The sequence below is a fragment of the Lemur catta genome, chromosome 1, assembly GCF_020740605.2.
Source record: "Lemur catta isolate mLemCat1 chromosome 1, mLemCat1.pri, whole genome shotgun sequence".
NCBI lineage: Eukaryota > Metazoa > Chordata > Mammalia > Primates > Lemuridae > Lemur > Lemur catta.
In genome coordinates this window covers 199,506,573-199,519,952 of record NC_059128.1, presented here as the reverse complement: position 1 = coordinate 199,519,952, position 13,380 = coordinate 199,506,573, and the positions used below count along the sequence as shown (strand labels likewise).

At 31.0% G+C, this 13,380-nt stretch overlaps 1 protein-coding gene across 3 annotated transcripts in view; it reads right to left on the bottom strand.

Annotated features, from left to right (window-relative positions):
• Positions 1-529: 529 nt before the first annotated feature.
• ECT2 (epithelial cell transforming 2) overlaps positions 530-13,380 on the bottom strand; it is a 64,378-nt gene continuing 51,527 nt past the window's right edge. For 2 of the 3 annotated variants that reach the window (XM_045539680.1, XM_045539679.1), the window contains 3 exons: positions 6,435-6,542; positions 5,289-5,435; positions 530-1,874 (listed from right to left, as the gene is read on the bottom strand). In XM_045539680.1, the coding sequence (XP_045395636.1) occupies positions 1,785-1,874; positions 5,289-5,435; positions 6,435-6,542 (345 nt within the window). In that variant the 3' untranslated portion in view covers positions 530-1,784. Of the gene's footprint in view, positions 1,875-3,741; positions 3,818-5,288; positions 5,436-6,434; positions 6,543-13,380 lie in introns of all 3 variants that reach the window. The other variant, XM_045539678.1, reaches the window with a different exon arrangement.

The following is a 13,380-nucleotide window of genomic DNA, read 5'->3' as shown; positions in this document are numbered from 1 at the left end:
AAAAACCTAAAGCAAGGAGTTGATGATAAAAACTAGAAACATTCCCTTTGGACTTAAAATTAACTACTTGCTATATTTTGCTAAGGTACAACCAATACTTTCCAAAATTCATGCCTTACCTCATGTCATTTCTTGCCTCTGGAAACCCCACCCTTTTGGGGGAATAACAGCATCATCCCCAGTAAAATGATAAAAATTGTATATTTTCTGCCAGAAGAACTCATACACACATATAAACACAAAATTTTATGTAAAATATAGGATTCACTACCTCCATCTCACAAAGTAGATTCCAGATTAAAACTCCAGTTTAGACTCCAGCATACAAAATGCTCAAAAATATTAATGGAGGAAGGAATAAACAAAAGAAATAAGCAACCAAACACATAAAAGAGCATAAGTTAAGGCAGGCATTCATATTTGCCTATGAAAATTTTTTTTTGTTTTTTGTTTATCTTAAGCAACACATTCTAAACCTAAGCCTATGAAAATTTATCTGAAAGAATTATTTAAGACAAGAGACATAAAATATACTTAGGTTTTAAGTATTTTATTTACAAAGTTCTTACTAACACAACTGCTTTTAAAATATAGCAAAGGGTCATATACTATTCTCAGAAGTGGAAAATATGTGGCATAGAAAAAATCTATAGTCAGTTAAACTATTAAACAGATAATTGAAAATTAAGTGACAATTAAATTTGGTAGTACTCCCTAAACAATTAGGAAATAAAAATGCATTTATTCATAAGAACTTGATTATTTTGAATTACTGACTATATAAAAAGGCTATTGTGAAAGATAACATCAAGCTCTGAAATGTATTTTACAATAGCAAATAAATTTTCAACTTTACATAAGACCACAATAAAAAGTTGACCATACATATATCTAAGCATTTTACAGCAGATTTGTAAAACTGATAGCAACTTTAGAATTGTTTCATAAAAGGTATAAACATTCTTTACCACAACTTTCCCATGGTCTTATCATTTGAAATAAAATTCCATACACTATTAAACTAAATCAAGATTTGCTAGTGGCTAAAATCACCAAAAAAAACCCAGAACTGTCTCTGAAACTGCTACAAATATATACCAATCTTGTTTTTGCAAAATATACAATGTTTTTAAATCTTTCTGTCCTTATCTCAATTTGCAAAAATATTTTGAAACAATCTCCTTTAAATGCTATTCTTATTAATAAGCGTAAATCTTTCAAAATCCACATGCCAGATCTTGAAAAGACTTGAGAAAAAAATAAACTGCAAAAGGAACAGTTAAATACTTCAAACAGCACATGTGAAAAAAGACCCCACTATTTAATCAGGAATCTATGCAAGTTTTTTAAATCCAGTAAGTACTGCAATATCATTTAATCTTTGCAGAAATTGAGACACAGCAATATCTATTTCCATAAATTCATTTCCAGACACTATACAAATAGACTCACAGCAGTATTTGGCACCCACCAAAAAAATTTATTTGCTGTATCAGGGTTGCAAATCTACTGATATTATGAATAAGTTAAATTATTGGTCTTCAAATAAGGGATTTGAACAAAGAGATAAATTACATCAAAATCAATATAATTTTTACATGAATTAACTTGAAAAAAGAGGTAAATCTTACTCTTTCAAGAAGAAAATCAAATAGCATAGTTTAGTGTTATTTATCTTCTTTCTAGCTTTCAGCAAGTGCTACTTACAAGTACCATTTAAGTCAGTTTGTTATTTGGGTATGAGATGTTTATACGTTTCTGTAATTTAAGATTTTTTTAAGGCTTCATATCAAATGCGTTGTAGATCTACTTAAAGTATGACTTCTCCTTTCAAAGAAGGAAGGAAGGCTGACGAGGGAGGGAGATGGGATACCCTGTAAAGGCAAGACAAGACAAATATTTTATATTTTAAGTTTTTCTCTAAAAAAAATTGTAACATACAGTTCAGTATTATGCCTATCATTTCTACGTTTTACAAATTACCATAATAATTAATTAAAAGATATTTGATAATTCTAAACTCTTCAAATAAAGGAATTTAAAATTACAGGAATGGAATAGGGAAAAAACACAACTAATACTATTTTTAGCATTCTGAAAACAAAAAACAAATGAATAGACCAGTTAACTAGATATTAACTCTAACAGAACAGATATTGGCTTATTGCTAGTAGTGATATCTAACTTTTTCTTTTGTGAGATATTAATGATTTGGTGTTTCAGGTTATAAAAGAAAAAATTATAAATTAGTAAACAAGTTTTTGAGGTAAAAAGACATTTCCTAGTAGTTTCTTCTTAATTCATAAAGCAGAATTAAGAGCAACTAAATCACTTCATGGGAAATAATTTTCTAAAATTAAGTCATATACTCCCAAAGAGTATTTGTATTATATGTGAAATTCATGTGTATACATGCGTGTGTATTTTATGTACATATATAATTTTGCTCCATACAAAAATTAAGCATAATAGCAATCCTTCTGAATAAACAATTATGAAATTGATAAACTGTGAGAATTTGTTTCAGAGTTCAAAATTAAATATCATCAGAATTTTTATTAATAACTATAACAAAAAAACATGCACAATACAAAACCCAAGAGTGAGTGTAAATCAAAATAAATTATAAGGCTACTGTTTTATTTTAACATAAATGAATGTCTAACTGTAACTAAACTTAGAACCAATAAGGTAGCCGGCTATAAGTTCTCATCAGTAAGATAGTGAAAATGAAGTGTTTATAAAGCTGAGTTGGCAAAGTATTACCAATCACGTGATAATAAAACAATGACTTAAATAGTATAAAAGTTTATATTTTCCTCAGGTGAAACTTTTATGATTTGCCATATTAAAATCATGAATTTTACATAAATGCCATAAATCTAACATTAAGAATCAAATCTGGAATAAAAATCCACTACTCATGACATCATCGCTATTCTTTAAAATGATCATTGTCCTAAATAAGAAAATTTCCAAAGTAACTTATTTTTTCAGACTTAAGAGTAAAGTAGGCTGGGCATGGTGGCTCACGCCTGTAATCCTAGCACTCTGGGAGGCCGAGGGAGGAGGATCACTTGAGGTCAGGAGTTCTAGACCAGCCTCAGCAAGAGCGAGACCCCATCTCTACTAAAAATAGAAAGAAATTAGCTGGACAACTAAAATAGAAAAAATTAGCTGGGCATGGTGTCACAGGCCTGTAGTCCCATCTACTCAGGAGGCTGAAGCAAGAGGATAGGTTGAGCCCAGGAGTTTGAGGTTGCTGTGAGGTAGGCTGATGCCACTCACAGCACTCTAGCCTGGGCAACAGAGCAAGATTCTGTCTCCAAAAAAAAAAAAAAAAAACACAGTAAATTAACATCCAAAAATATTTGTGTGTGCCAGAATGCAAAGAAACTGTATTAAACCTAAATAGTTGTGAATTCAAAGCAGACATAAAGTTATGACTTCCAAAGTCCCCACCCACCCAATAAGTAAGTTATTCAGTGGACAAAGAGTATTTTCTTTTTTTTTTCACAAGTATAAATTTCAAATAGCTAATAAGCTCACATTAAACTTCATGAGGCTTGTTTCCATTAGTGCTTGGCATATCTCCTAATTCTGCACAAATGTCAAAGATGACTTGAAAAGAACCTTTTTTGAAATTTGAAAAATCAATACTTCCTTCTAGTATCTCTGAAAAACTAGCTCGGGAGGCAGAATGACGTATAGATCGAAACCAGGAGTATTTAGAGCGCCCACCAGTAGAGTTTGAGCGCTGAACATAAACATGCTTAGTAAATCCAATTATATTGCTTGTGGAAACAGAATGGGTAATCTGTTAGAACAGAAACAAGTATTTGAGAAGAGCACATGAATGACTTAAATATATTTTAGGTGTTCCTATGTATATTGTCTATATAAATGTGATAAAATCATAAATAATATAAATAAATTTTCTAAAAATTGTCTATAAAATTCATTTACCTTCATTTGAAAGGCAATAAAATTTATAATAGTTACTATGGATGCAGAAAATAAACAAAGAATTGAATGTTTATCTACATTCTGTCAATTTTGATCAAATTACTTTGCATATATTTACATTATCAACTAAGTACAACTTCTCTCCCGTTGATTAAGGTTAACCTTGATCAAAAATCTGTATAAATATTTTAATAGATTTAGCCATAACTCTTTGAAGTGTTAACTAAAAAGTTTAATTATTAGCTTTTTAAAAAATATTTATTGAGTATTATGTGTCTTGCCTGTATAAATTTTACATAATAAAAGGTAACCACTTACAAAACACCAGACCATTCACAATGTGCCAAGTACTATTCTAAGCACTTTACATATATTAAGTCATTTAATCCTTATACACTTCAGACTCATTTTACAGACAGTGAAATTAAAATAGAGAGATCTTTAATAACTTGCCAAAAGTCATAAAACTAGTAAACAGCAAAGCAAGGATTTGAACACTTCGGTTCCAGAGTTCATGCTCTTAACCACTATCCAAAAGGCCTCTCAATATATAATTGCATCATATGCACGTGTGATTATATAATATGTATATATTATTTAGTCCTTACAATAACAATCTGGGGTAAGTAAGCACTACTAACATCTTTTCTAGCATCTGTAGGTAAGGGAGAATAAGAAACTTGCTGAAGGACACACAGTTAAGAAGTAACGGTCACTTGCTTTTCTTACCCTCCATAGGTTAGGTTAATAAATAATTTCACAAAGAAAAGATATATCACTCAAATACTTAGTGATAATAATTCATGTTAGAAAGACCTTTAATATTAACATCTAATAATTCTGAGTTTATTGGAAGTTTGGGTTGTTCAGGAAACATTTAAAAATATATACATGAATTTAGAACCCATATCATCCTCTGAAATTCAGTTTCAGAGATTATATTGTACTCATCACAGACATTGCAAAAGGAATAAAACTCAGATTCTGCTATGTTATTGGAACCAATCTGTGTAAACAGAACCATAGCTATTTACATTAGTAAAGTGATAGGCCACATTGAAACTTATTTCTTTCCTTAGAGATTTTAGAACATATATCACAATAAAATTTCATATCAAATAAACTACACATTAAGTATGTCTCTAGTTCATTAACAGTAAGGTTTTCCCATTTGCCTTTACCCAATAAAGACATTAGAAGTTCAGAGACACATAAAAATGATTAAAGATATTAATATTTCCATATATTAAAAGTTAACAAATTCCATACTAACTCCATAAATATGAATAAGTCATTTAGCCCATTTAATCAGAATCACTTACTGCTAATGATGATGTGCTAGACAGACGACTCATTACATGTTTGTCATTGCTAGAAGGGCTTCTTCCCTCCATTGAGCTATGGGACGTCATAAGAGCCCTTCGTAGAGCTCTTTTTGGGGTTTTGGAGAAAGAGAATGCTCTTGTAACCTAGAATTAAAAAGAGTTACAATTAGGTAAGCCTGGACAAACATAATATGGCTGATAAGAATGCTTAGACATATTAATAAAAAAGTTAAATATATATTAAAAGTTTTCCTACTAATAGTATGTGGCAGAATTAGAATCTCTTTTACACAAAGGAGTGGGAAAATTTATTGTAGACTATTCCGTCTTGCATTTAGATAGCATTGCAGTCCAATGGAAGAGGGTGGAATGAAAAAAACCTAGCCTTGGAGAGAAGAAACCTGGGTTCTTCTCTAATTTAGCCAGTCTAATTATGAGTTATTTAATACAAAATCACCAGAGCTTCCATTTCTTTATTGCAAGAGTGGAGTTGATTGGAAATATCATTTAATATGCTTGTCTATTATACATCATACATGTTAAATAATGGTAGATACAAAGATGATTAAAGTACAAGGCCTTTCCACAAAGGGAAAACAATCAAAACAAAACTTATAAATCTAACAGTAGAGAATATGGTTGCAAATTTCCCTTGGAACACTAAAATTCTAGTTGTTCTTTTAAAAAGCCCTATATGCCAACATACTTATATAGTCCTCAACAACTCCAATAAGGTAAGTAAGGAAGTTGTCTTCAACATGAGAAGACTTAAACACACTTCTAGAGTCAAGAATAGATTCCAGGGCTCCTGACTCTGTCATGTGACGTTTTCTGAAAATTATCTGAGGTGATATTTAAGATGAATGCACACATATCTAGATCTAAAACACCAACAGTACATTTCTACTGAAGTATAATTCATAATATTATCACTATGACAAGAATAGGAGGGATAAGTTATAATTACTGTGGCAAAGAAGTCACTGAACTAAAACTATTATTTCTGTGGGTCATTTCCTAGAACCAAAGAACCGTTTTGTTGTATAGACTGTCTTAATGCTGGTGTTTATGGCAGTATTACTTGAATATAGTCTAGAAAATAAATTTTAGAGATATGTCAAATAATAATTTACTAAAACTTACCTTTTTTGAAGTTTTTTTTATTGCTCTAGATGCTCTACTCAATGTACTGTCCATATCTTTTGTATTTACTTCAAAGGTTTCTGGATCAGCAGTGTAAATAAGATTCTCCTATTAAAAAATAATACTCTTTTATTGTTGTAAAATAAAAAAACACAACTGTTTCTAAAAATCAAACCTTCAAGGATATTTATACATATAGGAGTATTTATAAATGAAGCTACTTAAGATTTTTGATGTGCTTGAATCATGTTTGATATAATTTCTATTCTGAAACGTGCTAATTTAAAGATAGTAGAAAAAAAGCATTCAGTAAATGAATAATTCATTGCAAGTACCATGGATACCAAAGCAATTGAAAATAGACCTCGATATAAATCTTATTAACAGCCAGGCAAGGTAGCTCACACCTGTAATCCTAGCACTCTGGGAGTCCGGGGTGGGAGGATTGCTTGAGCTCAGGAGTTCCAGACCTCATCTCTACTAAAAATAGAAAAAATGAGCCAGGCATGGTAGCAAGCGCCTGTAGTCCCAGGTACTCTGGAGGCTGAGGCAGGAAGATCGCATGAGAGAGTTTGAGGTTGCTGTGAGCTAGGACCCTACGGCACTCTAGACCAACAGAGTTAGACTCTGTCTCAAAAAAAAAAAAAAAAAAAGCAGCAGTCCCCAACCTAAATAATAAAAAAAAGAAAAAATTACAAAAAAATTAAATCTTATTAACAACTCTAAAACTAAAAACTTAGAAATTTAGCAGACTTAAACTTAATGCTTAAGTATAAAGTCCATTACAAAATCAGTATCACAAATACTTTCCTTGATATAACCTCAAATTAAGATTTAGACTTCCTCCTACTTTATCCTTTCTTCTACAATTAGCATCTGTAAGGATTCTAAATCAGAGGTTCCAAACCTGTGATCAAGAACTCCCAGGGTGACAATGGATAGAAATAGGGTATATTCAGCTCCCCTGAAATTGTGTTCAAAATTTTTTGTGTGCATGCGCAAAGTGCATTTTTTCTGAGGAGAGAGTTCACAGCTTGTATCACATTCCCAAAGGAGTCAAAGACCTCATATATCCACTAATCAATCTACTCTGTACTTCTATGAGATTAGCAGAGGCTAAGGAGCTTTGGAGGAAATAGGCGATGGGGAGAGACTGGTCAATGGGCACAAAGTTATAGTTAGATGGGATAAGTTCTGGTATTCTATTGCACAGTACGGTGACGATGGTGTATATTTCAAAATAACTAGGAGAGGATTTCAAATATTCATACCACAAAGAAATGATGAATGTAAGACGTGACGGATATGCCAAATACTCTAATTTGATCACTATATAACGTATATGCATTGAATATGTGTACACTATACCCCATAAATATGTACAATGATGTGTCAATTAAAAATAAATTTAAAAAAACACCTCATATAGGCCAAGAACCACTAAAATAAGGTAACTAACCTCCAAGCAATTCAAAATACGACTTGTTCAGTATGGTTGGGCTTTCTCAAGAAAATAAGACAAAATGTTTTTGCACAGTCCTGTAACTAATTTTCACTTTAAATTTATAAATGTAGACCATGAATTAGTAAATTGCCTTGCACTATAACACTATTCTCCAGCACTATCATTCTGTGGCTAGAGATAATTTTATACAACCTTGTGAAAGTTGTTTTTTCTAAAAATTTTCTCATCTGCAAAATGTGGAAAATATCTGGTATACCTAACCCATAGTAATCAGAAGGCTGAAACAAGATAATACACAGAAATACTTTGAAATGAAATGTTAAGCCTCTTTACAAACACAAGGTGTTAAATATTATATTCTACAATTATAATGCTTGCTTTGGTTCTCTATCATTGATACCCACATATACAGCTTTGGTTTTTCTAAAGCTTTTCTAATTTCATCATTTGAACAACCAAATCCCCTCTGCCTGCCCCAGACCTGCTCTTTCCACTTGATCCATTTGTGAAATGACTCTTGGTTGCTTATTTAATCCCAATCAGGTAAGAGTACTTGCAACTGTCAGTATCTTCTAAAAATAACATTATTATTTTTTTGAGTTAAAAAAAAATCTAGAACACACAAATTTAAAATAAAACCATATAAAATAAACCAACCTTAACTCTACTAACCAATTAATATTTACATTTTGGTATATTTCTTACAGGTATTTTTCTACATGAATAAATGTTTTTTATAACAAAATTAGAGTCATACTATTCAGTTTTGTATCTTATGTTTTTCAATGAGCTGTACACTATATTTTTAAGTCATTAAATATTCAAAGAAATTACTCTTAATGAACAGCTGACAAATCTCTTCTGATTATACTATAATTAACTTTATGATTCTACTATTTTTGAGCATTTAAAGTAGGGTAATGGAGATAATGGGTACAGAGTTCTAGTTCGGGATGATGAAAACATTCTAGAGAGAGATGGTGGTGTTAACTGCACACTTAAAAACAGTTAAAACTGGTGTATGTTATGAACATTTTACCATAATAAAAAAAGAAATAAGCTAAAGTATATATCTATGTATATAAAAACCACATGTTGGTGGTCTCTAAGCTAGAACATTAGAAGTCAAAAAGCAAAATATGAAGAAAGCTCCTGATGGATAAACTACTTTCCCAAAAAGGTATACTGCTTCAACCTCTATTTTGCCTCACCAGCCTTCAATAGTTTTCTTTAAAAAATTTTTTGCAATTTGGTTTGTAAAAAAAAAAAAAAAAATTGACATATTGCTCTACAGTGCAATCTATAGTGCTTTAAATTACTGAGGTATATCATTTTTATACTTTCTGGCTCTTAAAACTTTCCTGTTTGAGAATTATCTATTTATATATTTTGCCTATTTTTAAATTGGAATACTAGTGTTTTTCTTATTTAATTATGGAAAAGCTCTTAATGAAAGGAAAAATTAGTCAAGTTTTTGCCAATATTTCCCCCAAATTTTATTTTGCCTGTAATTTTATATTCCTAATTATTTTAACATAGAGATGTTCCCATTTGTTAGACGCTATAGACATATTTTTTTTACTCTTACATTGCTTCTATGCCTACAAAGTACTTCCTACTTAAAGAGCTAATATTCAACGCCTACATTTTTTATGGATTTTTGAAACAATTTGAGTTTTTCACATTTAACTCTTAAATTTATCTATAATACATCTAATTTTCTCTAATGCTTAACCAATTGTGCTAGCACCATGCATTAACAACCTTAGTTAAGGTTCTACATTTATCATACAATAAAGTCTTTTTTGGTTCTACATTTATCATACAATTCAAGGCCATCTATCCTTCCACTGGTCCACCTATTAATTTTTGAATCAGTGCAACGTTCTGATCACTGTAACTTTAAAAGTACAATTTAATATCTCATAAAGTAAGTACTATTTCCTGAAATTTCTTAGGTATTATTGCCTTTTCTTTAAAAATCATCTTTGGAATCATTCTAATTCCAAAAGCTCCCTATAGGATTTTATACAGACAGCAATAAATTTGTAAGTTAATTAAAGATGGACCATCATCTTTGTGCTAGTCAGCATTCTCATTCAGGAACATCATAGGTCTCTCAAGCACTGTAGTTTTCTTAAAATAGCTTTCATGTATTTCTTATGAGGGTATTTGTAGATATTTTTTATAAAATTTTATTAGAAAAGAGGTCTTCATTTCCTGTACTTCCTAATTGGTTACTACCAGCATAAAGGAAAACTACTGATATCTATTTATTTATATTTTATTTGGCTACTTTAATAAACTGTTATAAGTTCTAATAGTTTTCAGTTGGTTCTTGTCAATTGTCTTACAAAATAATTCTAAATACTTAATACCTCTTGCCAATCTATGAGAAACTAAGCAGTTAGGAATGTGATCCAAACTCTGCCTATTCCCAAGTTTCCCTTCTTCCCTATGAACACACATGTGTAAGGTCTTGCGTTAGTAACATTTCTTACTTCTCACAGTAGAAGAATCACATTTTCTATATTGCTGTACATATGGCTAAGGACAGCTATATCTTTACTTCTGTGAACTTAATTTTGTTTTCATGTCATTTAATTTTGATTTCAATCAACAAATATATACAGAAAACCTACTATTTGCTAGAAATTTTTATGTCCATAAAATATAAATTCAGAAAAATAATGTTTTGACATTTAAATGTATTTTCCTCAAAGAAATAATAAATGTTTAAACCAATAAATATAGTAATTACCCTGACTTGATCATTATATAATGTATACATGCATTGAAACTATACCCATAATCATACTGTACCCATAAATATGTACAATTATGTCAATTATAAATAAAATAATTAAGTAAAAATAAAATAAATAAGCATATTTTCCTCTGTTATGTTTTGTTTTTAAACTATGAAGTGATTTGTCAATGCTCACTGGAACTGGTTAACTTATATGTTTTTAAAAACTAAAAGCTGAAAAATCCAACAGAATTAGCTGGAAAATGATTAGAAACAATAAGAGAATTAATTTATTAAAAGTGACTGGTTATAAATTTAACAAACCTATATCAAAGATTCACCTATTTATAAAACAACAGAAAACAACTTAGAAACACCTGAAATATTCATTTATGATAGTATTATGAAGAGGAAATTGCTTAGGAATAAATCTAATAAGATTTGCGTGTTTTTGAAGAAAACTTTATTCTTATATTTCTAGAAAGATACCTAAGAAAGTATCAGAAGTCCTACCTCTGAAAACAAAGACTGGCCAGACAGAAGTATGAAACTTATATTTTACTACAGTATACTCTTGTGTATTTTTTCCTTAGGTACAAATATTATCTTTCAATTTAAAATAGATGGTAAAAATCTTAGCATAAATATAAAACTAAATATTGGTACCTTAAATTTACTCCTTGAATAAAATGTTTAGATGCAACATGTATCAAATTTTTTCTTTCTTTTAAAGAGGCAGTTCTTTCTATGTTGCCCAGGCCAGAGCTCACTGGCTATTCACAGGCCTGACTGCACTACTGATCGACACAATAATTTTGACCTGCTGGGTGGGTTTCCAACCTGGGCCGCTTCACCCCTCCTTAGGTAACCTGGTGGCCCCCACTCCCAGGAGGTCACCATATTGATGCCAAACTTAGTGCTGATACCCTATCAGCATAGCACACTATAGCCCAGAACTCCTAGGTTCAAGTGACCCTGTCGCCTCAGCTCAAAGTAGCTGGGACTACAGGCGTGCGCGCTTGCCAGCAAAATGTATCAATTTATATATATCTCTAATGAAAATAATCTCCAAGTGTCATTATTTTTGATGAAATGTTCTTTATAATGAAGGCCCCTAAATTTAAATCCTTAGTAGATGCTAATAAAGAAAAGGGCTTCTCAGTTTTTCCTGTTGTCTTAACTAAGCATGAATAACCACCTATGAACTGAAAAGGGAGGAGATGCCTTCATGTTTTCTCTCCATGAATAACAAAATTGCTTCTGATTTAGGGGAGCAGAAAGATATAAGATCTTTTACATTCCCAAAAGATTTTGAGTTGGGAATGACTGAAGGAGTAAACATCTAGACAGTTTGCTAGTGCCTAAAAATACAATAAAACTGTTGGCTAAGATATAAACATGAAGTACTTTAGTTCTCCCTCTGCATAGAGGATGGTAAACAGGGTTAAATCACAGGCAAAAGTATAGAGTGAGAGAAACTTCAGTAGTCCTACACTTCAGTTACTTTGTTCCTCAATAATTCCCTTCTCTCTCCTAAAAAAATTTTTCTTTTTAATCTATTCCTCTAAATTTCTAAAACAAAATAAAAATAAAATTTATAGCATAACCGAAACTCATTTTTAATAACAAACATTTTCTGACATCTTCAAAGTATGTCAAGCATTAAAGAAGCTTTGGACGGGTAGGAGGTTTTCCAATCAGCAGCCAAATCACCTAGTTCTGAAGACATACCTGATGAGTTTAAGATTAAAAAGCAGTAATCAATCCCTCCCATTAAGATTTTTAGAATATTAATTTCAGGAGAAATTGAACCTCAACTATAGATTTTAGAACCCTATTCGTGGGTGTTAATTCACAGGACATTTTCTAGCATTTGACATCTTAAGCCAATGTCTACTTGTGAATTATCAGATCCTTTTTCTTTCCCTTCTCTCCCTAAGCTCTCCTCTCCCCCTAGTCCTCACACTCCTGGATGCTAAAGAAAATATATCTACTACCATGTGCCCCCTCCCTCAGCCTGTAACTCAGTGATTTCCTCAAACTCTGTAATCTAAGGCTTAGAGTTTCTGATATGGCTAAATTAAAAGTAGTACCGATAACAGACATTTATATTAATAATGTACTATATATACCTAATAACTAGCAGAATAATTATAATTTTAAATACAAATCATATTAACTTCATTATAAGTATTATTGGCTCACAAGCACAAACTCTTTTCATATATGTTCTATCTTCAGTCTATTCCTCATGCACTTAGAGATTCTACTTACAAGTTTAAAAGCTTATTCATAAGTAGCCAGTAGCAATTTGATTAATATATAGAATAAGTGATTTTTAAAGGAAATGTAAATAGTGGCAAAAGTGCTGAATTGTACCATAGGGCATTTAATTATTAAGTTACATCTAAACTTACCAAATTGGGAAAGAGGGTATCACTGCTTAAATTCATTTGTCATTAAAATTATACTTTCGACATTAGAGGTTAGAAATCTGTAATGGACTCAACAAAGCTACCATCTGACCTCAGGCGACTTATAAAATTTAGAGTGCAAACCATGCAATTAGAGGTTAGGTGTTGGCAAGAGATTAAAAAAAAAAAACCCTATATATATATGGATTCTGAAAGATAAGATTTTAAATAAATTTAAAATTTAATCTTTAAAATCTGAAATAACAGAATATGGGGGACATGGTATCCACGGAGAGGAAAACTATCAAGAGGGTTTGA